The following is a 27807-nucleotide window of genomic DNA, read 5'->3' on the forward strand; positions in this document are numbered from 1 at the left end:
AGGGAAGAGTGCACGTCGTAGTGCTCTTCGGCACATGGCTGCAGGTGGGCAGCAGGCAGTCGGACGAGTCCTGCCCACCCGCACGGGGGAAATCGCTCTGCGAGGGCACGCTCTGCTCCCCGTCCCCCGGGGCTGGCAAGGGGCCCAGGAGCGGGCTGCTCGTGGTGCTGGGTGCCGGCCAGCTGGTCGGGTGGCCGCGGGGTGCCCACCTACAGGGAGCAGCAGTTGTTGCCTCACGGAAGAAAATCTTTTCCACATGCTGGTACTTCGGAGCTCCCACTTCACTCGGTGGTTGGTTAGATATTAACAGCCCCTGTATTTGGCTGACCGACCAAAAAAACCCAACCCATCAGGGCTTTTTGTTCAGCGGTTTCTCACAGCTCAGCAGAGAATCCCGAGGCACGCAGGCCTCGGGGAAGCTGTGGGGACCCCGGCGGCTCCCGGCAGCTCACCGCTTCCGTCCCTCCTTGGTCCGTGAGCACGAACCTTTAACGCTCGTTCGTGCTCTTGTAACCCACGCTCCGGCGTCGCAAGGGCCGCTGCAGGCCCGCTCTGACGCGCCGCTCCCCTCCGGCCAGCGAAGCCCGCGAGCGGGCGGGCTGGCCGCCGCCTCAAGATGGCGCTCTGGGGGGAGGCGCGCGGGGCGCTGCGCACCCTGGGACATGTAGTCCGCAGGCCCCGCACCGCCCGCCGGAGGCGGGTCTCCGCCGAGCCCCGGCCGCTGGCAGCCGCTGGCAGCCGCCAGGGCGCCCGCCAGCCCCTGAGCGGCGCGGAGCACCGGCCGGGCCCGTCCCCCTCGGGCGGGGCCCGGCGCGGCCGCGGGACCCTCCCCCGGCGGTGGAGCGGGGCGGAGCGGGGCCAGGAGGGGCCGCGGCGGGGGCGGGGGGTCCGGGGAATGCGGGGCGGGCTGGGCCGGCCCGGGGGAGGGCTGGGGAGCCCGGGGGAGGGGCCCGGCCGCCCGGCCCGCCCTATAAAGGGGGCCGAGCGAGCAAGATGCTCACTGCCAGTAGCGGGGCCGCGGGTGTGCGGGGACGGGAACGGGGAGGCGGAGGCGGGCGGGCAGGCAGCGCCGTGTCCGGGCTCCTTCCCTGGCCCGTGTGACTGAAGCAGGGCGCGGGGCTGCGGCGGCGCCCGGCCCCGAGTGCGAGCGGCGCGGAGAGGCGGGGGGGGGCCCTGCCCTTGGCGGCGCGGCGGGACCCTCAGCAGCGGGAGCGGAGCCTCCCTCCCTCCCTGCCCGCAGCGGGAGGTCCCGGGCAGGGGCGGCCCCGGGTGGGTGGGGGAGCCGGGCGGCGAGGAGGAGCCGCCCCCGCCGCGGAGAGGCTCTGCGCCGCCGGCGTCCGTCCGTCCCCTCCGGCTCCGCGGGCGGCCGCGCCGGGACGCGCGGGTCCCCCCGCGCGGTCGGGGTCTGGCAGCATGAACATCCTGCTGGAGCTCTTCGTGGTGACTTTCAGAGTGCTGTGGGCTTTCGTGCTGGCCGCGGCCAAGTGGCTGGTGCGGCCCAAGGAGAAGAGCGTGGCGGGGCAGGTGTGCCTGATCACCGGGGCGGGCAGCGGCCTGGGCCGCCTCTTCGCCTTGGAGTTTGCCCGGCGCCGGGCGCTGCTGGTGCTGTGGGACATCAACACGCAGAGCAACGAGGAGACGGCGGGCATGGTGCGCCACATCTACCGGGAGATGGCCGAGGCGGCCGCCGCCGCCGCCCCCAGAGGTAAGCGGCGGGCTCCCCGGGCTGTCCCCGCCGCCCGGCCCGGGCCCGGGCGCTGCCCCTCGCCTCTCACCTGCCCAGCCGCCGGCCCGGCCCGGGGAAGAGTTAGCCGAGGCTGCGTGCGCGGCGTGCTCCAGCCCGGAGCCGCTCTCACCTGCCCGCCGTGCGGGCAGGTGAGAGCGGCTCCGGGCTGGAGCCCGCCGGGCGCGGGGGCGTCAAGCGGCCCCGCCGGTGCCGAGGCCGGCCTTGTGGCCGGGCTCCGCGGTGGGGAGCGGAGACCTGCTTCGTGTAGCCTTGGTCTCCCAACAGCGTCTTTAAAACCTGCAGCTTTTCTTAAGACGCTGTGGCAGCAACGATAAATAGACGAGTCCTTGTGTACTGTGGTGATGCCAAAGTAAATAGAAGTTTTAGTGTGAGGGAAAGGTGTTTGCTGTTTCCATTCGACTACTTGTTTGAACGTCAAAATACAACTAGGAACTTTATTTCCCACCCCACACCCCACCCCCCTCTGTTCTCTTGTCTGTATTCCATAGTAGCTGGAGATGGAGAAAAAGATGCGCTGCCCCATTGCAACTTGCAGGTTTACACATACACCTGTGATGTGGGCAAAAGAGAAAATGTCTACTTGACAGCCGAGAGGGTCCGCAAGGAGGTTGGCGAGGTGTCTGTCCTGGTTAACAATGCCGGTGTGGTCTCCGGGCACCATCTTCTGGAGTGTCCTGATGAGCTTATTGAGAGGACCATGATGGTCAACTGTCACGCACACTTCTGGGTAACTATAAATTCCTTTCTGCTGCCCTTTTTTGTCAGTTAATTTTGGGAAATTAACCGCTGTTGCTTAACTCCTTCAGTTTTGCACTTGTTCCCTTCCATTTGCAAGCTTACCGCTTTAGGGGTTTTTCATTTTTAACTTACTGTTCTGTTTAACAGCAATGGTGGGTATTAAAATTATTAACAAATGAGTTTGAATTAACTATATCTTCCTAGAATCCAGAATTCTAAGTCTTGTGCCCTTTTCTGTAGCCCTGGATACGAAATCCTTCGCAAGCATAACCTCTGAGTGTGCTTAAAGGTTGTTACTGTTAATGAATGGCTTCTCAGCCTTCCTCCCATAGTCTTCTGCCAGCATGTTAGTAGCTTTAAGATGCTGTTTTAATGATGGTTACAATAGCAAACTTGCACATTTCTGGAAAAAATACTTAAAACCCCTGCTGGAAACGTTGTTGGAATTGCCTTCAAGGCAAATTGTTCCTTTTGAAGGCTGGGAGGAAAGGCGAAAAAGATTTCTCCAGAAATCAAGCCAAGAACACTTTTTCAGGAATCCTGCGTATTTGTCCTCATAGCTTTCTCTGGGGGCTGCCAGTAAAAGTAAGAAAATCTCTAATATGGTTTCTGGGGTGATATCATCTCCATAACTAGCAGATGCTAATCAAGGAGAACAAGCTATGTGATTTTACTATTTTTGTCTAAATTTTGTTTTCCTGTGTGGTTTATTTTTTAACCTATGGTAGTGTGGGGTTATATAAATTTGAGTGTCGAAGGAGGGCATGATGCACACTCGGGTTAGCATTAGCTGTCAGACCAAGCCCATTGTTAGTATTAAAACTGTTCGTTGGTCCTTCAAATAAGGTTATGAAATACACTTGCATAACAATCAAAGGATTAAGCAATCTGAAATATACTTCAACTTAAGCCGCCTTTGGCTGGTCTTACCGCTTCAAAATAAAATTTTGTAAAACGCCTCATCTTCACAACTTAGAAGGCCCTCCCAAACCTAACTTTAACATGGAAGTGAAATGCTGTTTCATAACCCTAAAGGAGCCCCTCCAAAGCTGCACTGTGAAACACTTAATGGCAGAGCAGTCTTTTTCCAATGTATTGTAAAGCTTGCAGAGAGAGTGCTTTAACCTCAGTGCACATGTGATAGTGTGTTTAGAAACTCTTTTAAACTCTGAAAGTATATTTTAAGGCAATTTGAAAAGTTCTGAGAAAGTTCATATGACTTCTTACAGCTAAGAACTCTGCGTGTTCCCCTTCATGAAAGTTAAATTGATGCTTAAGCAAACAGAGATGTGCACTAGATTTAATGACTGTTATTGATGTGGTTTAAATGCCGAATTGACAGAGTTTCCAAGAACTCTAAATTATGACATCACCATGAATTAAAATATGGGAGGATCCTAAATTGTCCAGCTGTTCTTCCTTCAGGCCTAAGTCATACACTTATTTATAACATTGTTTCAGAGACCTTTTTAAAGCACCCTCTGTATGTTCTGAGTCTCTTACAGTAATAGAAAACTAAACTTAGAGTCTAGTATTGCTATGATTGGGTTTCCATAACAGTTTCATTCATTGCTAAATGTTACAGTGTGAAGTGACTTTAAAATTAAAAAAAAAAAACAAAACCAAAACAAACTACTCCAAGAAGGTATAGTTAGATCTGAACTGTGGAACTTGAGATCTTGGCTTAAGCTTCTATGGAGCAGTCAACACCCTTTATATTTAATTGAGGTTCTGTTCGTATGTACACTTCCTGCAGATCCTGTGTCCTGCTTTGCTTTTCTTTCTATTTTTTGGTGTTGGCAAAGCTTTTTTTCTTTGTCTTCCCCTTCATGATCCCAGAAAAGGTTGGCTTGACCAACAGTGGGTGGACTTCTGTTAAAAGTAATAGTACTTAATTCATAAGATATCATCTGAATCAGCTGATTTGAAGCCAACTTTTTTGATGAAAGTCTATGCTGACTTAAATAGAACAATGTGTCTAGATGTGTGAAGTCTTATACAGCTAGTCTTTTCCATGTCAGCTAAACTGGTGGTCCAAAAGCAAAGCTAATACTCTGGAGTATTATGTAGGCTTTTAACTATTCTTGGAGGATGTTTCGTCCAAAAAGCTGTAAATGGATTTTATAAAGACATGGATCTTCCATGTAATATTGCTTCAGTAGTTAAGTGTCTGTACTTTCTGTGTTTTTGTTGGGGTTTTGGGGTTTTTTTTAATGTGAGAGAGGGGAAATTCTTCCTCATGCCTTGATCATTAATCAAGCCTCAGTGTGCTTCTATATAAAAACCTAAAATGGGGCTCTAGCACTGTACCCTTAAAACATCTGAAATAAGATTGTCTGCTCTTCATGCAGAATGCAGGTGATCAGAGCTTGTTTTATGTAGCAGTTATGATCTGAAGGCTGCCCAACTTCTGCAGTAGGCAGTGACATGAAAGTATGTCTCCGTTTTGCTGTTGTGACTCCAACAGGGCTGTGTACCATATCACAAACTGGCAGTCAAGAGAACCTTAGCTGCATGCCACAGCCTAAACAGATGCTTTCCATTTTGCTGACATTCATGATTTGTATAATCCTTCCTATGAGTGTTCTACATAAACATGTCACCACTGCATCATGTAGCAATTTCCACAGCATAAAATCCACTGCAGTATTAAAAACCTGTTATTTCATGCTGTGATAACTTGAATGCTTCTGATATTGAAAACATAGGGACAAAATTCATTCCTGGTTTGAAACAAGCCAGCTCTGGTTTACTATAATTTGCAGATGCATAAAACTGTAGCAGGAGTGTAACACTACCTTTCCTGCCAGTCTGTTGCAAGAATAATAACTTACTTGGCTGCACTTGTCAATTACTGGAACTGAACTTCTGCAGACTAGGAAATTTTCTTCCTGTGATATGTCAGGATTGAGATTTGAAAAATGTTAAATCACAGTGTAAGATAAAGCTGTTTCTTAATCAGTTTTAAGCAACTATAGGAACAACAGTTTTTATTTCCTGTGGTTTTACAATAAAATTTAAGTGAAATATCAAAATACTGTGTTTTAGATTGTGGAACTGTATTTAATAAAACTAGTGTACAAACTCTTATTTCAGGACAATCTGAGATTCTTGTACCTACTCTAACACTTTTTTTTTCTAGAAGAATAATGCTGTTGCTGGATAAGTAGGTATTAATATTGTGCATCAGCATAGTACCTGGGAAATCTTTCTAGATTTGGTTGTTGAAAAGGACTCATGGAGGAGCAGGGGCAAGGCAATGATCAGGGCCTGTGAAGTTCTCTGATGTGAAAGTCCTTCTGTACAGCAGATCTTAAGTATTCAAGCTCTGAGAGAACAGTGATCTGCATTTCCCTGTCATATGGATCCTTGAAAACTTTAGGCTTAAAGCTCTGTTAGAGGAGTTCCCTTCAACTTACCAAAAGGGGGAAGCAAAAGCATTCAGCTTCAGCTCTGTCATTTATTAAAAAAAAAAAAAAAACAAACCAAAAAACCAAACCACATAGTGAGAGACTAGGGCCCAGAGTTTGAAAACTTGTGCACTGCTGTCTTAACTGGAGTGGGTATGTTCATTCACTTACAAATGACTTTATTTTTGAGGTTATGCAGGTATATTTGTCTTTGAAGGAATTGAACAAATCTTTTAGGTGGCCTGACATTGATACAGAAAGAGATAAATACTGAGTAAAGAGGGAAATACTACTTAAGTAATTAGAATATTTGTAGTCTAAAACTTCTAAAACTTAAATGTACCTTGGAAAGAAAGTTAATGCAGAGTTACTAAATCAAATACCTATTTATGCAGCTGCTGTAGTTGTCAGTCTAATTAGACTGACAGGATTGCTGAAGCCTTGGAAAATAACAGTGGCTTATTGTTATCTATAATGTATCAATACTTATGTATTGTTATTCTAGTCTTTTCAAGCTCCCTGGTGTTAAATAAGGCTCACTTATGCCTATAGTTTTAGTTTAAATATAGAAGTATTGCACTTAGTGTGCACACTGAATCTTCTACAGAAGAAAAGACAGCTAGCTTAAGTTATATTATTTGAAACTATACCATGCTGAGTCTTGTGGCCTGTTGGCATAGCAGTTTGATTTTTGTTTTCATCTCTAGGATTCTAGTATTTATGATCAAATATAGACACAATATTCCACTGACAGGCCAGCTAGATATATTTAGCATTTTGGATAAGTGGAATTAGCTACTTTGTTTTTTTTTTTTAATTTCTTGATAATGTATCCCAAGATGTGTAAGTTTACCTACAAAGTTTAATCTACAAGTTTGTGACTTTTTTTCTTTGAAAAATGAGTTAGATCTAGTTCAACCAAAACATGTGCATGTGATCCAAAAAGTGTCATCAAAACTAACCCTTCCCTTGCAAAATGATTCAAACTGCATGCCATCAGTAAATTACCCTGGACAGCATATGTGTTTCATATACTGTGGTAGCGTGGTGGGTAGTGAATATGAAGGAAAAAGCAGTGATCCTCTTAGCTACAGAAATAGTCATATTAGTTGTACTTAAAACTTTTAAGTGCTTTGGTATGGTTCTGCAGTTCATATGTTCTTGGGTTCATTTCTCAAGAAAATAGAGGGAATCTATCAACTGAGAAAATACTATCTTCTGGATGCATGCTGTAGAAAACTGTACTTTCCCATTTTATAAAGGAATGTACTTAACACAGGGTTTAGAAAATAAATGGGTGAATTTTTTTTTTTTTTGAAGTTTAAGTGGGCACAAGACTACTGGCTCAGAGCTTTCCTCACAGATTTATTTTATAGTCTACCAGGAGCTTGTCTAGCATTGTATCAAGCACAGTTGTCACCAGTCTGCAGTCTTTAATTTTGTAACCTGTATCTTGCTATCTGTATCTGTAATCTAACCTTGTAGTCATGTTTTAGTTGTAGTGATTGTTTTCAAAAAAATAATTGAAAGTTTTTCAGTTTTCTGATCCTCTTTTTTGGGGGGGGGAGGGGCAGGGACCAACCCAAACCATTTAGTTAGGTGCCTGGATGTCTAAGCTTTGGCTGTAGAAGTGATCTTCTACCTGTTTCAGAGAAGATATGGGTGAGGATAAAAATGACTCTTCAGACAATGTACTCATCTGAAGAGTCAGCAAGCATAATTAAGCATGTTGGGATGGGATGGTGGGTGGGTCTTAGTCTTATGCAAAATGCCCCTTCATTTGCCTTGTGTAGGAATCATATGAATTCAAGCACCTATAATTGGGATTCCAGAGTGCTGCCCACCAAACTGTAGTTGTTCCACTAGTCCCTGAGGTCTATTGAGGCTGTTCAGTCATGGTTCTCCATTGCCTACTGTATCTTGATGATAAATGAGTAGTTACGTATGAAGGAGTCTGAACAAAACAGCTTATAGCGTTCTTGTTTAATTAGCAACACTTCCATCAGGGCAGTGGGAAAATCATATCGAAGATTCTTTGAATGTGTTACAACACCAGCCTTCCTATGTATACTTTCTGTGCTAGACCATCTTCCTTGCGTGGTGGAGAATGCTGACCTCTTTTGTTCAAACAGCAGCTGAATTCATGCATTTCCCTTCCTTCTCTTTAATGATGTAAATAAAGTATTTGATTTTCATCCCAGTCAGTTAACAAATCTGAAATGACCATTCAGAATGTTTTTCTTAAAGTGCTTCAGTTACACCTGAGCTTTTGCAACAGCTTCTCTCAGGCATACTTGGGAAATTAATTTGCTGTGCCATTTTAAAGGTGCATGGATCTTAGACTCTCAAACAACAGAAAATAGAGATTCTCAGATTGTGACCTGTGGATTGCTTGTTGCCTGAGAGGACTGGTGTCCAAGATGGTAGCATAAGGTGCGATCAGCCAGTTACTTTCATGTGCTAAACTATATGAAGTTTGAAGAGTTTAGGTGAAAACAGTCATATATTTCACAGGAGAGCAATGTGAAAGTTCCATAAAGGAAAGGGAAAGTTGTTCTGAAGAGATCATGCCAAGACTTTTCAAACTATTTGAAACATATTTGAAGTATTAATAAATTATTAGTGGCTTGCAATTCTACAGCCATCTAAAATAAAGCTGGAGTTGCAGTATGGCTTGCAGAGGTAAGGCACTTGGGATAATCTCCCTCTTCAGTCTCCTGTGGCTTTTTCTGAGGGTCAGAGACTTGTCAGCAAACCGTATGAATACTTTCAGGATTGCTAGTCTACTCTGAAGAAATGGTCCTGGATGAGCGATCAGCATGATGATTAAATTCCTCCTGCTTTTGGAATGAGGTAGGTCAGCTGAATAAGCAAAAATTTCTGCATTGACTTTGGTCTGATATTATGCTGTTACTTGTGAAGGATTTGGGGAGACAGGAAAACCTTGAATGGAACGATAGTTTTGCCAGCATGGTGCCTAACCTTGCTAGAAGTGAAAAGAGTGGCTCTTCACTTGTTCAGTGAAATACTTAGTCTAAAAGATTATGTGTATGCCTTTCTTGTCATGTGGAGGTTAGGAGAGCAATGGAGTTTAAAGTTCCAGATTCTTCTATCTACAAGTAATATCCGCTTTTATTTTATGACAAGCAGCTAAGTTAATGAAATCTCATTATGTTATTAATTTTCTGTAATAACCAAGCGACTATAGCAGAGTTCTAGAAGACAAGCATGTTCATGTGCTCAGCTGTGGAGAAAACTAATCCTAATTATGATGTGGCTAAGTGTCCTGCTAACCCAGCGTTTGCATCACTACCTAAGACCTGTCTTAACTGATCTGTGTGGGTGAGCAATCCTCTTCTGTAGCTCTCAGTGTCATTAATTACTATGACTAGACAGGTTGAGGAAAGATGAATGTTATGTTTTCTAGCAACATCCCTGCCATTTTAGCACTGCACTGCTAAAATCTTTTCTACTTTTTTCTTTATCAGCTGGGAAGTATTATTCTTTCCCCATGCTTCTCATGCTTTGATTTCGCTTCTGGGGTATTTGGGGGGCGGGGGGGGGGGGGTTGTTATGTATCTCTAGTACTAAACCTTTCCCCAGTCCTCTGTATGTAAAAGCCAAAGCATCACTCTTGATAAACCTTGCTCCCTTGACCTTTGAGGTTTTCTGGCTATTCACACTGATGGTAAAACTGAGTTACTGATACCTGTCTGTCTTTTGTGAAAAATGGTAGAGGTATTTCTGCAAAGGCAAACTGAAGCTGATTTATGGGTGATGCTATATGCTTTTACCTGTGGCCTTAGGCTTCTTAGTCTGTTTAAAAAAAAAAAAGTCTTTCAAAGTGCAGTTACAATGTAGGTGAGTAGGCATAGACTTTGAGATTGGTAGAATCTCAGTTTCTGAGGGTTTAGTTTGAAAGAAGATGTGTCACAAATGGGGGAGAGATTTACATCTGTGCTTACACTTCTGAATGAACACTCCGTTCTTGTAAATAATTATATTACTATAATGATTTATATGCCAGTCAAATTAACACTTGACACGAGTGAGTTATCACAACTGGGATGGGAGGGCATGGTAGGCCAAGGAATGCCAGAACAGCTGCGGAGCTGAGGTGGCTGACTTGGTGTGAGCCTTTTGAAATTCAAGTTTGTTTGACTGTTGAATTCTGCACCTAAATGTGCCCTGGTGCTGGTCACTTCTGCCATCTGTTTGAACTTGTGTGACAGCTTTTTGAGCACTCCCCTTTCAGCATTGGTTTAGAAAAGTGCTTGAGCGTATGCTTAAAAGTAACTTGTCCAAAATTTCTGTTGATTTAGAATGAAACTACAAGGCAGCTTAGTGGTGGCAAGCTGTCATGTGGGACCACCCCTTGAATCTGCATCTAGTTTTGGTATTCGTCAGATCCCTGGGTGGGCCAGTTCAGCTCACTAACTCGTCCAGAGAGCAGGGAGGAAAGCTGTTCATTTTCTTGGCCAAGTTGATTAGTTTTTCTGTTTAGAGACTAGAATCACCTCATTGATATTTCAGACTTGGACTAGCCAGTGTGTGGGGTGTGTGTGCTGGGGAAGGGGTGAGGAGGAACAGGATAAAACCACATAGCTATAAACAGGACCTCTGTGGCTGTCTAATGAAACCTCATTCTTGGAGAGATTTTCTGGAATAGGATTTATAGGCTCTAAATAGTTAAGTAGTCATAAATGGTTCCAAGCTATAGCAAATCTGCCACTGGCATAACAGTCTGAACGTAACAACCTGACTTCTAAAGAGATTGTAGTATTTTAATTACACACTATTAAAAACCCTTAGATAAAGGTAAGTTAGTTTTCCGAACACATCAAATAATGTTGTGTTAACAACTCCAGCTTATTTGCCTTGCACCAATGCTATGATTGCTGTTGTGTACCTTCAAGAGCAATGATCTTTGTGCCTACTGCACTGTTTGACTTCTCTGGAAATCAGTTGTACTAACACTGAATGTGGAAAGACCAGGCCAGAGCTGTGTTTCACTTTGTGGGAAACAAGCATAGTTTCCACAGGCAGGCAAGGGAAGGAAGTATCTCTCTGTCTCTGAAAACTCACCTCCTAAGAAAGTGAGCAGTTTGCTGGTGTTTAATTAAAATGCTTGTGCAAGTAGAATCTTTGAAAATTGTATTAGTCGCTGGTTTGGTCACTGTATTAGCTGGAGGTTTTTTGTCTTTTTAGCCTTTGTTGGTTTATGAAGCGAAAGTTTACCTGTTAAGACTATTTTCTGTACACCCTTTTTTCAGACGGTGGGGAGAAGTGTGAAACAAACACCTTGGTTTTAAAAACCTCTAAGCTGCATGCATTTTAAAAAGTTACTTCTCGTTCAGCGAGTGTCGAAACCAGGACAGTGAGTTACTTCATAAGAAGTTGGAGCCTTCTAGGGTCTTACTGTTTCCTAAACAAACTTTGAAGCTAAATTTCCATTCAACTATAAGATCTTCTTTATTCTTCTGTTTCTACTAAGTAAGACTGTTAAGTGAAAATGGAAGCTTTCCTTCTAATCTTGTTCCTCTTGTGAGATACTCTGTTATGGCATAATCACTTTTCTTTTTTTTTTTTTTTTTTGAAGTAATTGATTCAAAACAATGACTTAGTGACTGAGTTGGGGAGGATGAGTAAAGTGACTCAGCTTTCATCTGCATGCAAGTACTATAGCAATTGCAGTGCTAATGAGGTACTGGCCTTAAGGTATCTATAAAATGTGAGACAGTCTTTTTCTGTTTAGCCGCTTCTTGAAAAGTCTGTTACATAAATTGTAAAACATGAATGATGACTTCATATTTTCCGTACGTAGTTCTGACAGTACTGTTCTCTAGTAATTTTTTGGAAACATAGAGACTAAAATACCAAATTTTACTAAATATTCCAGGGGATGACTAAGCTTATGGCAAGCTGTATTTAAAAGTTGGATTGTGTTCCTGTTCACTGAACAGAATATTCTGAGCTCTTATCTAATAGTTGTTCTAAAATGAATTTGTTATGTGGATTTTTCACTGACTCATAGGGGCATGTTTTCATTTTTGTCAAGATTATCAAATAGCTGGCAATAAATAACTGCTCTCCAAATGGTTGGACATTTGCTGCAAACTTGTGCTAATGAAGGTGAGGGACTAATGTGTTTGTTACACTAATGTCAACATGGCTCTGAAACACTACAAATCCTTTGACATGGCCATTTGTTAGTATATAAACAAAGTAGAATTTCTAGTCGCTTGACTTCAGGACTTAAACCAGCTTTTGTGGAAAGGAGTAGCCAAGTGTTAACTTTTTGTATCACTTGACCAGCAAACTCTAAAGTAGTTTCAAATTTGACATTTGAATAAATGCAAGTTAGGTCATCTTTACTGATAGATCTGCCTGTGGAAGAATACAAGGTTGGTGGTGCTACCTAGTGGGATTGTAACTTACACCCCTGTAAATTCAGGGACTTAACTGGGCTGTCACAGCCATGTTGGAGCTCTGTGTTAGGCTTGGGTGTATGGAAAGCTCAAATGCTGACATGGTAGATCTTAGCAGATGGATTTACTTTCTTTAAACTGCATGTTACTTTTCAGTGGCTGCTGCCAACTGTGTAATACTTGCTCTAAATTGAATAGTAATTGTGGTTTGGTAGCTATGATAGTCTGAGAGTAGAATGAGATTAATATTTGTGGAGAATAAATATCAACTTGTCTAATAAGATGCCTCCAGGTGGGAGGGAAGAGGTCAGCTTTTGAGCATGAGTACTTTGAAAGCTTCAGTTCTCATGCTTGGTTATGCCTTAAATTTGTGCTGGCTGGAGAAGTCCACATGTATACATTTGTTCCAAGTTCCATTTTGGTCTAGAGTTGTATCTTGCTTGTTTGGCAGCATAAGGCAGGCTAAACACATAGCTGGGCCTCCAACAGCCCTCTTACCATGCCATCTTACCTGCTACTAATCCTTCTCAGCTTTTAGATTAGTTTGGCATTTGAAATCCACAACAAATGTCACTGGCAACTTATGTTCTGCACTTTTATACTGCTTAAGCAGAGATACTGTCTTTCTCCCTGTTCATTGCTAGCTGTTGAGAATCCAATATGATTGCTCTGTCCAAGCTTTAAAAGCCATTAAAGTTCAAAGTGGGCAGAATTCTCTGTGAGGGCTCAGAATACCCTTAAGAAGCTGGCAAGGGAGTGTAGTTACTGGAGAGCATCTAATAGCCAGGGGGATATCATTAGTTTTTGAAAACAGTATGGTATGTGGATGTTCCGGACTCAGCTGAAAATATGTTAATTCCATAAGAAATTCATCTAGGTGCTCTGCAGGGCTTCACTGGACCCTCTCTCCAGCTGAAAGGACTTGAGACCAAAGGAGAAATGGAAGTAGAACAGCCACTGTTTCAGACAGAGCAGGATAATTTATTACAGGCAAGAGCTCCTGTAGGGGAGATATGGGGGAGGAATTGGCATCCTTTCCATTTAGTTAAGATTCTGTGTTGATAAACTTGCAGTTAACATAGAGACAAAGAGTGCAAGGTCTCTGGTGGCTTATGAACTCTGTAAGAGGAAGGGGAAGGTGCTGTTGAGCAGGGAGTTGGTATACTTAAGTGGAGAATTACAGAATGGTTGAGGTTGGAAGGGACCTCTGGAGGTCATCATGTCCACCCCCCCCACCCCCTCCAAAGCAGTGCCACCTGGAGCTGGTGGCCCAGGACTGTGTCCAGATGGCTTTTGAATACCTTCAAGGATGGAGGTTTCCACAGCCTCTCTGGGCAACCTGTGAGAATGTGCTTCATTTTTCATAGCCATATGAAATCAAAGATTTTCAGACTCTGGAGGGAAGAGGTCTAGGTATACAATCAGTGATTTAAACGATGATATATACTGCTGTATATATATGAAGCAGTTATACATCAACAAAGCAATATCTGCAAGTACGGAAGAAAGTAGACATTGGTGTGCATTTGTGGTAGTGTATATACAAGCATGTCCATTAAAGGCATCTAGATGCTTCCACAGAAATGACTGGTGGCATATAGTCATTAGAAAGATAAGACACTTTACAGCACGGGCCTGACATCTGAGGGTAGAAATAATTTAAAAAGGATGTAAAACTAAAATCTGTTTACTCTTAGAAAGAATATAAAAGTTCTCAGGAGCAGAAAGATGGAGACTGCATACTAATAACATAAAGGCTCTAACTTCCACTTGCTAGTATAGAAATAACAAGGGTAGTTCAGCTTGAATACCTGAACTTCTTCATGCCCAGAAAGCATATAAAGTAGTGGCCTCACTAAACAGAAGTGAAATGTTCTTAAGGAGAAATCAGGGCCACCTTTGGCTGTGTCGTATGTACCTAAACCCCTGCCCTAGGTAAAGGTGCACTCAAAATCTAGAGTGATGCAATGGTGGGGGATGCAGAAAAGCTTTATGTAAGAGAGCTAGGAGTTTGATAAGCAGCAGACCACTATGAACCTTAGGTAATGATACCTTTTCCACCTTGACTCTCAAGAAGAAAGTTTCTGAAGCAGGAATTGTATTATTTAGGTAGCGTTCTTGAGTACTTAACCTACAATTCAGATGAGAGGGAGAACAAAGCTGTTTTCTACTCCAGTCTTAGTTACCCAATTTGGGGTAAGATCACAGGAAGTGAAGCCCTTAAAGGGGAGGGGGAGACAGTGTAGTGACATGATAAGGTAACAGTAACAAAAGTTTCTGTTGCAATGTCCTTTCCTAAGCACTCTTCATATCCCACTCTCTGTAGACACAACCCTTTTTTAACTAAGCCTTGTTAACAAACTATACAAAAGGCAATTTAGCCAGGCACTGTTCAGTTGCCCTAGGCATGGCATAATTAGTTCTAGCAGTAAAGAATGGAAATCAATGATTAATGTTTGAGAGATAACTAGTGGTATTAGTTTCCTGTGATTATTTTTTTTTTAATAGCATTACTTATCTTATCTTTACTGTCTACCCATTGTAAACAGCTTTGTGGCACTAAGTTCTGATTAAGGAAACTACTTAATTCAGTTTCAGCTTTCTTCTGATATAGTTGACATGAGTTGACTCCATGTAAGAGGAACCACTACAATAACTGAACCATTCACAGGAAACAGTGGTAACTATTGGCTTTGAAAATTGAAGAAATTTTGTAACTGGACCCTAAATACTACAAATGCTAAACAAGGTAGTAATGTAAATATGGACTGTAGTATACCTGTTCTTTAGCAAATGACATGACAGACATTTGTAATTACTAACAAACCCGCTTACAAACTTCAGTAAAGGTTTAACCTGATTTTGTACAATTTTGGTGCTTCTCAGCTGATTAAATGTGTCTGAGAAGCAGGGGATTTTAAGTCTGTGGATCAGTCATGAGGGTGGAGAAAACAGGAACGTTAATTACTAACATGAATTAATGAATTAAAACCAAGTGATTCAAGTACTAGCTTATGTTTTTACTAAGCTAAGACTTCATGTACTTCAAAGCAGTATTTAATGCAGAATTGGAGAGAGGAAAAAAGATGCTTATTTCTCTGTAAATCAAATACAGTTTTAAATTAACTGATGTTTCTTTTCATTGTGACTTAATTCTTCAGGGTATTTACCTTATTTTGCTACCTTCACCTCTTAACCTGGGTAGATCTTATCTGTAGTTTCACTCTGTTTGCAAATGTAGGATATCCAAAGTATTGGGGGAGTGGGGTGGGGGGAGTGGCTTTGCTTCCTTGTTACTCATCATCCTTACAGACTCCTGTTTAAGTCCATCTTGTTCTTTCATGAGCTTCTGGTTGCAAGGCAACTGTAACATTATTACTGTGCATGTACGTTAAGCATTAACTGCTGTTGCAGTTCAATATTAAAGGAATCCCCATGGCCCCAAAACAGTGGGTTTTTATGTGAAGGACAAATAAAGCTTTAGTGAGAAATTGAAGGTTGTGTTGCCTGCCAGGAGTGAAATAACTAAGGGACTCCTTTCAAAATGAAATATTGGAAGGTCTAGCTTTTTTGTTTTGAATGCAGAGCCTGTTCAAGGCACACTTAAAGGCAATCCTTGAATAGTTTACTTTCATGCTTTTAATACATCTGTCTATGGAAGCTTGGCTTGAGGATGTCATGTGTATCTCCTGATCCTTTTTTGCTCCAAAAGGATCTGGGTAGGCCCATCAACAATCCAGAGAAATCTGTGACTTTCTTTTTTAATTTATTACTTCAGGAAGACTGGGCAATTCTGGCGTATTTTTCATTATAATTTCTTGAGAATAGAAACTGAAAATCAAAAATAGCACTAATTTCCACAGCTATTCAAATATTTACTTACTAGCTAATTATACAGAAGGGGCCCAGCACTTATTGAAAACAGTCAGCAGAGTCATCTGAGCTTCTTTAAATCACAGCTTTGGTCCCTTATGTTAGCAAGGCCAACAGTAGTTGTAGACTTCTGTCTCCCTTCTGTATTCAGCCTGTTACTGGCAGAGCCATGTCTTTTGTGCTGTGTGGTCTCTCTAGTGTTCAACTTGGGACTTCGTATTTTCATGTAGTCTTAGCACAGTTACTAATCTCACCTAATATTTCAGAGATGCTTGTGTAATGGAATTTAAGAAGGATGTGGAGGTAATATGGGAAAAATAATTGAGATGATAGTGCAAATGACAAGTAATTACTCTCAGTTCTCATTGGAACCAAACAAAAAAGCTAGAAGGAAAACAAATGGTTAAATCCAGGCTTGTAACTGCATGCTTTGGTGTGTGAGAAGGCATTTTGGATATTATAGCCTCTAATTTGGATAAATTCTCCTTTGAGAGTTACACAGTTCTAGGTTATGCTTTCAAGGCCTCTTCTAAAACTACTTGACAATGGCTTTCACTGTAATACTGTAAGTGAAGTTCTACCCTGTGTTTATAAAATGTATTTAAAGTGGTTATCTTCTGAAATAAGCTGGGCTATATGGCTGTAGCTGAAAATAACTTCAGTGTATTTACTGATAAGCTTGCCGTGGGGTTTTTCTGCCTTTTCAGGCACCTCTCTTTCCCTTTTAACATACAGTAGTGTATTAGTGCTACACTACCCGATTTGGACAAACATACTTTAAGGCAAGGCTGCCACAGCCTGTCAGCAGAAGAGTTAGAGGTGCTATTTTGTCAGACCTTTGTGCAGTCCTTCACAGTTACTGGAATGGAAAGAGAAATTGGGGCATGTGGAAATCTCTGTATTTCGTTCCATGGCGGAGTGGGTGGCCACATGCTCTCCTGCACAGGAGTAGGAGAACCTGCAGTGTGTCCTGCTGTGGTCTGTGAAGAAGAATGGGAAGAAAAGAAGGCTGAATGTCAATGCTGAGGGAGAGAGAGGATATAATGGGTATTTTAGACAAAAACTTGGAACAACATTTTCTTGTCACCGGCTGCATTGCTTCATGATAGTAGTTACATGATTAGCTAACACACATGGCAGCAGGCTGTTATGATCTCTGGTACCTTAGTTCCCAGAGTTGTCAGGATAAGTCCTTGACTGATCACACCAATTTTGTTTCTTGGGTCTGGCCAAACAGTGTTCAACACAAAGGTGAAACAATAGATTTACCCAAATGTTGCACTCACTTGTGCTGTTATGCAGCTGTCTTGGCAGTCAGGAATAGCTGTGGCTTAGGAGGAAGTGTCTTATCTGTTATACCAGTATACCACTGTTGTGAATAACTATAATAATGTAAAAACTCACCTGTTCTGATCAGCCCCAGAAAAATAACCATGCTCCACCCTCCTTACCTGAAGGGACTGTATGGAAAATAAGCTATTCCTTTGGCATAAAGGAATTTCTGCCTTACAGTAAAGTAGCTTGTTTATGCCATCAAAACAGTTTAAAAGGGCTGTTGAACATTGACAGAGGCAGAAAGTATGAAAAAAATTACTGTATTGAAAAATAGAAACTTAAAGGACCTTACATGTTGGTACCTGCTTTATTTCTTTCTTTGATATAAAGACAACTCTCTAAACATGAGGTAGCACGTACTTTTCTACTTTGGTGTGCTTTCTGCATTCAGTATCCATTGTCTTGAGCTGCATACAGCTAACATTGTTTTCTGTGGATGCTTGCTCTCTTCTTTAAGAATAATTAATCCAAAATTTAATTTAAAAAATCACTTTCCCAAACAGTATTTCTTCATATTCTCATTTGCTGTATTTAGACTAATTTGTCTTGACATTGCAGCTGTGCTGTTCTTTGTGTTGCACAATCTTTCGAGTTTTGTTTCATTAAGAATGGAACTAAAGAATTTGGGGAAGGGGAGGGAAGAAGTGCTAGACTGTTAGAAGTTAATTTGCCGTAAACCAAAATGTTGAGAACAGATTATGAAAGCTATGAAGTGACATGTAAGTGCTTGTTCAGTTTCACACTTGTGAGAAGTCATTAAAGCTGTGTGCACATGCAATAGATGTTTGGTTACAGCTACTGGGAATAGTTTGTTCTTACTGGTATATTCAGAAGCATAGAGGAAAATGCTTAGAAGATTAGAAATTGATCTCTAGGTTCCAAAAAACTTAAAGGTTAAACTAGCTTGAAAAACTAGCTCTACTCTCTGTTCAGAATGGTTTTGTATGTTCTCTCTCTCCTACCTAGTTGCTGTATCTAAACTATACTGCAGGTTAGAAAATGCATGTTTGCACTATGCTTTGGGGGTTTTCATTTTTTCTTAAAAAAAAAAAAAAAAGCTAATTCTGAGTGAAGAGGATGCTTAACTTAAATTTCTTGATGTTTAACACTGTGTAACTTCCTTGATTCCTCATCCTGATGCATCACAACACAATTCCTTTCATCCACTATATTCTACTTGGTGGTTTCTCCTCAGTGTTGAAAAGTGTGTTATGTTTGTCATTAATAAAAGACCCAGCTCCGACTTTAAGTACTTAAATGTTTTGGTTAACTGTCTTCCTCTGCAGCTGTGAGAGGTAAAACTGACTAAAGGATCAAACCAGAAGGCAGATAGTTTGATTAAATCACTTGAGTTGATTTGAATTATTTTGGGTGCCTGGTTCATGACCTCTAATGCCATGGACAAAACACATTGCTTGGTATCTTCTAACACTTTTTTTTTTTTATGGAGGATTAGCATGTCCATGCATCATCTCAGAAGACTAATGTGGGCTGTGCTACCTGTTCAGACAAACTCCAGATGGGAAGGCCACCCAGGAGGCATCTCACCCCGAACCGGTCAAACTCTTAACTAGTTTCTCAGCAGCACAACAAGCACACAGAAGACTTCAGGTCTGGTAGGCAGATGTAGCTGAAGCTGAAAGAAACTAGAAAAAAGAAACTAGGTTCATCTGGTTTATGTAACAGGCTGAAAAACTGGGGACCAGAGTATGGAGGAAGCTGCTTTGATTAAGGAAGTGGGCTGTGCCAGAAGCTCACTAAGAACACTGATTTATTTGGGGATTGCTTATACCACGAAAGAGAATAACTTCACTTTGGGATTGTTTTTTCTCAGCAAGAGGAGGCTGGGAGGAGCAGTGGGCAAGCCTTTACTCTGAGACTGGAAATGTGTCCCCCCATAGGGTGTGTCTGCCTCTGACTGTGCTTGTTTTCGAGTACTGACTCCCAGCTGTTGCAGTTGGCTGGAGGATGGCAGCAACTGAGATGACTTTCTCCAATATCCATTTAGCTGAGATGTAGATAGTTGACTGCTAAGTTTTCTACATATGAGAGTTGTGCTATCTTTATAGGCTGCCTCAGCTTCAGGTTTTAAATGGATTTGTGGGATAATGTCCCATGACAAAGTACAGGGGCCTGCTCTGAACAGGCTGTTTCAGAACACTGAGGTCTCATGCAAAAATTTGCATGAATTGCTAATTGTCTTCAGAGCAGAAGAGCTGTGTTTTTTCGTATGTGGCCATAAATGGCCTTTTAAGAGATGACTTACATGAAGTGGCTGTAGTTCTGCTGATGGGAGTTGTTCGCTCTGCACTTGAATTGCTGAAGACATCACCCAAAATTGTCCTCAACAGGGTTTATTCATCATGTGCCAACGTCGTCTTGGTTGAAAATGGGTTACTTTAGCCACAAGCTCTGAAAACTCAGTCTTTGTAATCTTTATGCTTGGAAAGCATGTAGCATAGTTGAGCGGGCCTTCTGAAATTTACTGCTCTGCAGTTGTTCTGGTTATTTCCCATACCTATATATATGCCTGTGAAAATTCTCTTCTTCAGCCATAGATAAATATAGACGCTTATGGACACCTAGGTATAGTTCATCATATTTAAAAAAAAAAAAAAGGCAGTGCCATAGTAAAGATAATAGAAAAGCCAATCCAACAAAGCTTGGTGCACTTGCCTGTTGTTTATCCCTTGGAAGAAAACATTTATTCATGCCTTGAAAGTGGTAGGAAAAAAAAAAATCTATTGCTGCTTCTTTCCCTTCCTTCTCTCCCCCAAGACAAACTCCAAGGCAAGTGCCCCATCATTTTTGTAGTTGCTGTGGTTTACAGCTAGAGCTTCAGTCTGCATTATCAAGTTTTCTGGCAATGCGAGGTAGCAATCAGTCATTCCGATGTGATGTGGACAGATAACTGAGATAAGTGGAAACTGCTGATGGAGCTGACTAATGCTCTGGAGAGGAGTAAATTGTTAGCAGGACTGAATTGGGAGCATGGATCTCTTGCAGGGATAGCATGGAGGATCAAGGCTAACATACACACTGTCAGTGTTGGGGTGCATAAGGCAGGCTGCAGGTAAATAACACACTGTAAAACTTCAATGCCGTCCAAGCGAAGACTCTTACCTTTTGAGACGGTGCTGCCCTGTGATGACTGGGCTTTGTTGCCATGCAACATGGGAAGAGAGGCTGAAACTTTGTGTGCCTGGCACAGATTAGTTTAACAGCGAACTAAATTCTTGTCCAAGGCTCTATATAAGAGGTTTAGAGATCCCTGCCATGAGGCAAGAAACAAATGCAAGGCAGCTTGCTCTCAGATTATTTTTTATAATTGGCTTCGTTATGCAGTTATGACAGAATCTAGGAGTTGTATGAATCAACAGTAGAAAAGGCAAGGAGTCAGGAGGTCTGTTAATCTTCTATCATCTGCCAGCTGTCCAGTGAAAACACTCTTTTGTGTGGTGTTAGGAGGTCTGGATTAGTCATTTAACACCTGCAGGCAAAAATGTTGTACAAGAACATGTGAAAATCGTTAGAGCAAAACTGTCCTGACGTCTGTGATTGGAAAATGCAGACAGCATAAGAATGGAATTAGATGGATTCAGCTGTAGCTTGCATGTCTTTTTAAGAATGCAGCTGACACAACTCAAACCAACAATTAAGCAAGTAGCAAATACTTAAGGGGCATTTGCATGCTCTGAGTTTGGATCCAAATTACATGGGAAGACCAGGTTTCTGGGAGGATTAAATGTTTTTGGTACTTAGTGAATTAGAATAGAATAATGGCTCTGTCATTAATAGATTTATATATTAACTAGGCATGTTTGTGATCAAAAAGCATTGTCTGAAGTTCTTTGGCAATTTAAAAGTGATCTCGTATAGCACACTGACAACCTAGAAGCTGAAGTAAATTGTAACTACACGTACCATTTTACTACTGCATTGATTTTTTCAGCATATATGGTGCTCTGCTTAATACCTATTTAAAAAAGGAAAGTGTTGAGTCAGCTTCAGAAAACAGATATGGCAAAGGTAGGTATTCTAGCAGGGGTGATCTTCTAGCAAGTGCCTTCAATTTATTCCTTAAAATTTAATTTTTTAAAGGTGTTAACTCTGACTTGGGTTTTTAAACAGAAACAAACTTTGTTATAATCAAAGCATAAAAACTGGAGGTTAAAATCGAAGTTTCATCTTGAGACTTGCTTTTGTTTTATTTTGCTTTATTTTGATAAGGAATTGATAATAGAAATTTATATCTTGTCTTTTTAGTTCAAGCAATGCTTATGGATACTAATAAAGATGGAAGGTAGTTTAGACTAGCAAATGTTTTAGATGTAAAAAGTAACATCAGCAAAAGCTCTGCGTCTAATATCTCTTTTAATGTAAAATGCCCATGATGGTAAGTTAATTGGATAAAACTAGCCATATCTAACTTACAAAACACACTGTCAATAATTAGAACTGATAATCGGCACTGGTCTTAACACAGATGTGCTTGATGGTGTAATTAAACACTTTGCATTCCTTTTTCTCTCTTTAAAAAAAGTTACTTCCATTTTAGGGTCAAATTATCTCTTTCTGATAAGTAGTCTCTTGCAGAAAAATAAACATGTCTGAGCTCAATTGATCCTTTAACCTTAGGATTTCTGGAGATATAATCCTTGCTGCCTTGCTGTCTGAATTCACAAACAAGCTGTAGATTTTCCGTTGGCATTTTTGACAAACTCAGAAGTTCAAAACCTGTACAGTGACCGTACTTCTAAATTCTTGATAATAAACTGAGACAGAGGTTTTGAACACTTAGCACTAATATACTATGTTTGTGGTGTGGTTTTTTATTTTGGGTTGGTTTTTTTTTCCACCTTGTAGACCACTAAGGCATTCCTTCCCAAGATGCTGGAAATGAATCATGGACACATCGTGACAGTTGCAAGTTCCTTGGGACTGTTCAGTACTGCTGGAGTGGAGGTTTGTTAGACTACAACAACAAATTTGGCACTTCTTGCTTAGGATAAGTTTGTTTTGTATTATCAGCTAGAGAAAATAAAGTCAAATCTTCAGAGATACTTGGAAGCTATGGTGTCGAGTACCATATCAACACATGGCTCCCTGGGAGTGGGATCCACAGAACTTGGGCAGCCACTGTATTCACCTACTTTGCAGGTGGACTTGCCACTTAGAGTGAAAGCCTAGGATGGCTAAGGATTTCAGAATGCTAAGTGATCTTTGAATTACCTGATGAATTTAGGAACCTGAAAGGTGCCCGTCTACCTACTCCTGTCAAGATCTTCAGTGCTAAGCTTGAAGCCAAAGGCAAGGATTTTCAAAAGTAATGTTTCCTGTTTCTGTGAGGAAATGGCTGCCAGCCTTCCTTCCTGCTCACCTGCTTTACTAGGCTCCCAGTTATAAGTGTTAGCTTGTCTAGTTGCTAGCAGCTGTTTGAGAACATCAGTTTGTGGGACTTGTTTGGTACATAAAACTAGGTTAGGATTAGAGCCTGTTATCTTGCTTTTTGGGTCATTAGCCCAAATGCAAGTGTGAACAACAAGCATTGAGTTAGTGAAAATGAATTAATGTGTCTAATGGAATAATGGTCATATTACCCTATAAGCATAGGCTGCTTTGCATATAGGTAAGGCTCAATCCAAGACCTTAAGCTGCAGTGTTTCATAACAGAAATGGATGAAGCTGGTGTAACTTCAGGCTTTTACAGTATTTACTGTCTTGAGAAAACTACAAAGAATTTCCTCGACTGTGGGTGTGACCACCAGCAGATGTGGACACATCCAATGGAAAACTCTAATGCTACTACTATCTATGCAATTATTTTTCTAATGTTGCTGAATTTAGTATTTTTATGAGAGCTACAAGCTATATCCTCTTCTGCAAATTAAATAATGCACTCAAATCTCCATTATATCTTCTATTGAAACTAACCTTAAAAATAAAGCATTTAGTATTTTTACACCTATGCCCTGCCAACTCTCCAAGCTTTTTCAAATCTGACCCAAGGTAGTATTAGGTATCTCACTCCTTTGTTGTAACATTTATTATTAAGCAAACTGGTAATTGGAGTAACTTGCCATGAGAGCCTGCCTGATTCAAAGACTTGAATCCAAGGTAATATCCTCCTACGTTCAGCTTTCCTGCTTTCATGATTCTGTACTAATTGCCTCAGAAGTAAAGTGATAAAGGAGTTGATGTGATGCTCTATTCAGTGGGTGTCTTTTGTTATTGCTTTGAAAATCTGTGCAGGCTCACCTCAGACATGCTTTGGTTTTGAACATGATTCATATCTGTCCTTTTTAAGTTGCCTTTTTTTTCTTTGTTCATTGCCAACACAGGATTATTGCGCCAGCAAATTTGGAGCTGTAGGTTTCCATGAGTCTTTGAGCCATGAATTGAAGGCTGCTGAAAAGGATGGAATCAAAACAACTTTAGTCTGCCCTTATCTTGTAGATACAGGAATGTTTAGAGGGTGCAGGATCAGGTGAGTAAAATTCTCCTTCTGCTTTGTGTTTGCACTGTCAAAAGTACTTGAAGGTAACTAAATGGTACCATAAAAATATTAAAATAAGTATTGTATCTGCTTTAATATATGTTAGCGTTAGACTCAAAAAAGAGACTTCCTGAATTCACTGTGTCTTCTGTCCTTTTCTACTTAGGCAACTCAAGTTTTGAGCTATAGTCTTTGTAACTTAACAGTGAATATATAAAAATTGAAATTTTTGTCCCTGCTGAGGCACTCCAAAGAAAGTGAGTTAATGAACTCTTCACTGAGGTCTGTGGTCCTTTATGTATCTTACTAATCTATCTTAACCAAATATTTCAGAAAAGAAATTGAGCCTTTCCTTCCACCCTTGAAACCAGAATACTGTGTGAAGCAGGCTATGAGAGCTATCCTTACAGACCAGCCAATGATCTGTACACCTCGCCTCATGTATATGGTCACCTTCATGAAAAGGTAAGAGCTGAAGTGCCAGTTCATTGGCAATACAGTCTACAGAATACTAGTAAAATACATGAGCATGTCTGTTTTCTAGATATAGACAACTTCCCACCCACACAGGCCATGGGTGCTGTTTTGTTAGAATTCGTAAGTCTCTCTCTTGGCTTGCATGAGTATAGGTTGATTGCTTGGGAAGATCCATAAAACTGAGATCCCGTGTATTATGCATCCTTGTTTCACCCTTCTGGTATCTTCCATCCTCCTTAGATTCCTATTTTCTTTTCAACAGACTTTTATTTCCATTGTTTGGGTTCCTCCTTAGGAATGGGGCATGAGGCAGCTTCTAGCAAAGGAACCTCTAGTTCTCTAGAACCAGTGTGTAGGAGGCCCTGCCTGCACATTCTCTAGGACTTGCACAGATAGAGTAGATAAACTGAAAATCTGCACATTCAGAATGAATTTTCAGAGTCTAAGTTTGGAGGAAGGACTATTTAAAGGAATTACCTCCTTTGTTCTGGCTAACACACTACAGTTTTTGGGTGGGAACTCTGTTTAATCTGTAACTGGGCTGACATTTCAATGATGCAGGGTAATACAGGAGTTGGCTCAATTCCACTGATGCAACATCACTTGCATTCTAGTTTACAGAGAACAGCTTCACAGCTGTCTGTGTTTTTGTTGTAGATATGTAGTGTGTAGGAAGAACCTTAAAATACAGTGTTGTCTTAACTTTCCTTCTGCAAGGGATGGCTGAAACTGAGAACCCTGGTGATTTTTTTTTTTCCACTTGCAAGGCAGTGGTTCTCCTCTGACTCAGGTCTCTCATGGTGGACAGGCTCACCAAAGACTAGAGAAGCCTTCACCGCTCACCTCTTTCCTGGAAGAGAGTATGTGTGTGTCTTCTGTCAACAAATCAAGGCCACTGTCAGCATCTTTAAGATCTAGCTTCTTCAACCAGAAGCACTCTCTGCACAAGCGGTGCCTTATGCAGCAACAGTCACATCAAAGGCCCTTTGGGTTGTCTTGGCTCAACACTTTAGCTTCCAACAGGGAGATCAAAGCTTCTGCATAATCCATGCCCCAGGCAGCAGCACTTACATCAAAGGCCCTCCAGTTGCTACTGCACAAGCAGTACTACTGGCAGTGAGGACACCTGTACCAGTGACATCTACTTCTCAGTGCTTCAGTGGTCATTACCTGTAATGGCTAGATTCTGTGCGCTGCTTTCCACTGAATGGGTGTCTGTCACTATTTCCAGGGGCTGAGGAAATCCCATCTTAGTCCTTCACTAGAGCCTCTCGGTACTACACTTGAAATAAAAGTAGTATTTTGTGGATGTGGGAAGGAGGCGAGGGTCTGTAGCCAGGTATCCTTCACATAGTCACCTCTTGGAATTTTAACTGGAGGAGGAAAAAGGAAATTGCTCTCTTTCTTCAGGCCTCTCTTTCTGAGGATGGATGATTAAGTTTAGAATATAAGTCAAGGTTGTTAGACATCTGGTGATCAAAGAATGGCATTAACTAACACTAATCCCACAGTAAAGAATATCTTAAATGTCTGATGACCTCTGCTGTTGTGGCTTTGCACACATGCTTTACTTTTAGTAGGCCTTCTGTGATGCCCTCACCACCCCCACCTCTTTAAAACAAGCTATCACACTGCTTGTAAAGAAGCAGCAGAAAATCTGGTCTAGGTTGGAGGCATGTGAATAAGTAGCTTTTTCTTCCTTTCTGCTTGCCTGTGTGGTTGGGACTCTAGAATTTCAATTCTTTCTGTAAGTATCCCTGTGAAATAAAATCCTTTAAGACTCTTAAGAAGCCTCTCCAATAGCTATTATGTTGCTTTTAAGGAGACTAAGTACATAGTGTAAGCAGAGGTTTTGTTTTATGCTGTCTTCTAACAATTTTATAACCTCTTTTTCACAGTATTCTGCCCTTTGAAGCAGTAGTATGCATGTACCGATTTTTGGGAGCAGACAAGTGTATGTACCCTTTCATTGCTCAAAGGAAACAGGCTACAAACAACAATGAAGCAAAAAATGGAATTTAACACTGTTTTGGATGGACTAACATTTATAGATGAATACAATAACGTTACATGACTGAATTGCGAAGTGCACTTGCATCTAACAGATGCAAATGTCAACATCTTACTGTGGCATTCTCTTGGGTCCTAAACTTGTGTATTGAACTCTAAAAATCAATGGATTTTTATATACTGTAAATAAAACTGACTAGGGTACTTGGAAAATGTGATAGGTAAGCAAAGTGAATTTACAATGTAGCTGCCACCATTGTCCTTTAGAATATCACTGTATGTACAGTAAACTAGTCATACTACTTGTTGTAGGGATGCACTGTCTGATATCTCTTCCTCAGCCTGCCAAGGCTTATAAGAGCTGTCTCCAACTAGAAGATGCGATGTTTCAGAAATTGTTTGTCTTTCCCTATGTTACTTGGGAAGGGGGAGGGGGGGAAATCTTGAGATTTAAGCTACTGCTCATGGCCTTTTAGCAAATTCAAGGACAGTTTCTGAATGCATCGCTTCACTTGTTCACCCAAGCTCTCTAAAGGACACATGGCCAAATTGTGGTGTAATTCTCCTTTGTAGCAACTGTGTGTGTTCTATTTAAACAAAGATAAAAAGAAATTTGTAAATCTCTGCCAATTCAAAGGCAAGTGAATGTCTCAGATACACTCAGAGCAAATTTGTACTGGGCATCTGGTTTTCTAGGAATGCGGTCAATGATTTAAACTGACTTTTCAAGTCACTTGATTTGAAGTATGATCTGTTCTCTTTCCCTCTATACATCAGAGTCCAATCTGCTGTTGCGGACTATGTTTCTTTTCTTCCTCCTCATTCTTACTTCCAACAGAGTTCTCCCACCCCCACGAGGAAGCTGTTGTATTAAATTTCTGTAACTGGACTTGTGCCTACAAGACAAAGCAACTCAGCTGAGATACAAACTGTTTATGTAAGTGCTGGTCATATACCAATTATTAGCAAAGGAAAAATAGAATAATGCCTGATGCAACTCTACATGCAGAATATGGAAGGGTGTAAAGATTTTTTTTTTTGAGTTGTACTCACATTGTAGAACAGCAAATGACACTTTTACAGTATTTTTTGTAAAGCGAACAATTTTGTGCCTTGAATTTGGTAATCTGTATTAGTGAAGCATTGTAAAAGTGAACTTCTACCTCTGTATCTTAATGTATACCATCCACCTGTAAACTACTATTGGGCAAATTGTGATTACTTTTTTAGAATGTCTTGTTAAATAGTGACCAATGCCTGTGGTTATTAAAGTGAGCCACCTTTTCCTTAAAA

The 27807-nt window shown here is 41.4% G+C and overlaps 1 protein-coding gene across 2 annotated transcripts; it reads left to right on the forward strand.

Moving 5' to 3' along the window:
- Positions 1 to 1038: 1038 nt before the first annotated feature.
- On the forward strand, positions 1039 to 27807 carry RDH10 (retinol dehydrogenase 10). Of its 2 annotated transcripts, none has more exons than XM_052787661.1 (6): positions 1039 to 1705; positions 2236 to 2474; positions 22398 to 22496; positions 23873 to 24018; positions 24361 to 24492; positions 26403 to 27807. In XM_052787661.1, the coding sequence occupies exons 1-6, from the start codon at positions 1414 to 1416 to the stop codon at positions 26524 to 26526; spliced, it is 1032 nt and encodes a 343-aa protein (XP_052643621.1). In that variant the 5' UTR covers positions 1039 to 1413; the 3' UTR covers positions 26527 to 27807. The 2 variants fall into 2 exon arrangements, with proteins under 2 accessions (XP_052643621.1, XP_052643622.1); XM_052787662.1 differs by having other exon boundaries at positions 2239 to 2474.

This window comes from Harpia harpyja, chromosome 5 (genome assembly GCF_026419915.1).
Source record: "Harpia harpyja isolate bHarHar1 chromosome 5, bHarHar1 primary haplotype, whole genome shotgun sequence".
In the NCBI taxonomy this organism is placed as follows: Eukaryota; Metazoa; Chordata; class Aves; order Accipitriformes; family Accipitridae; genus Harpia; species Harpia harpyja.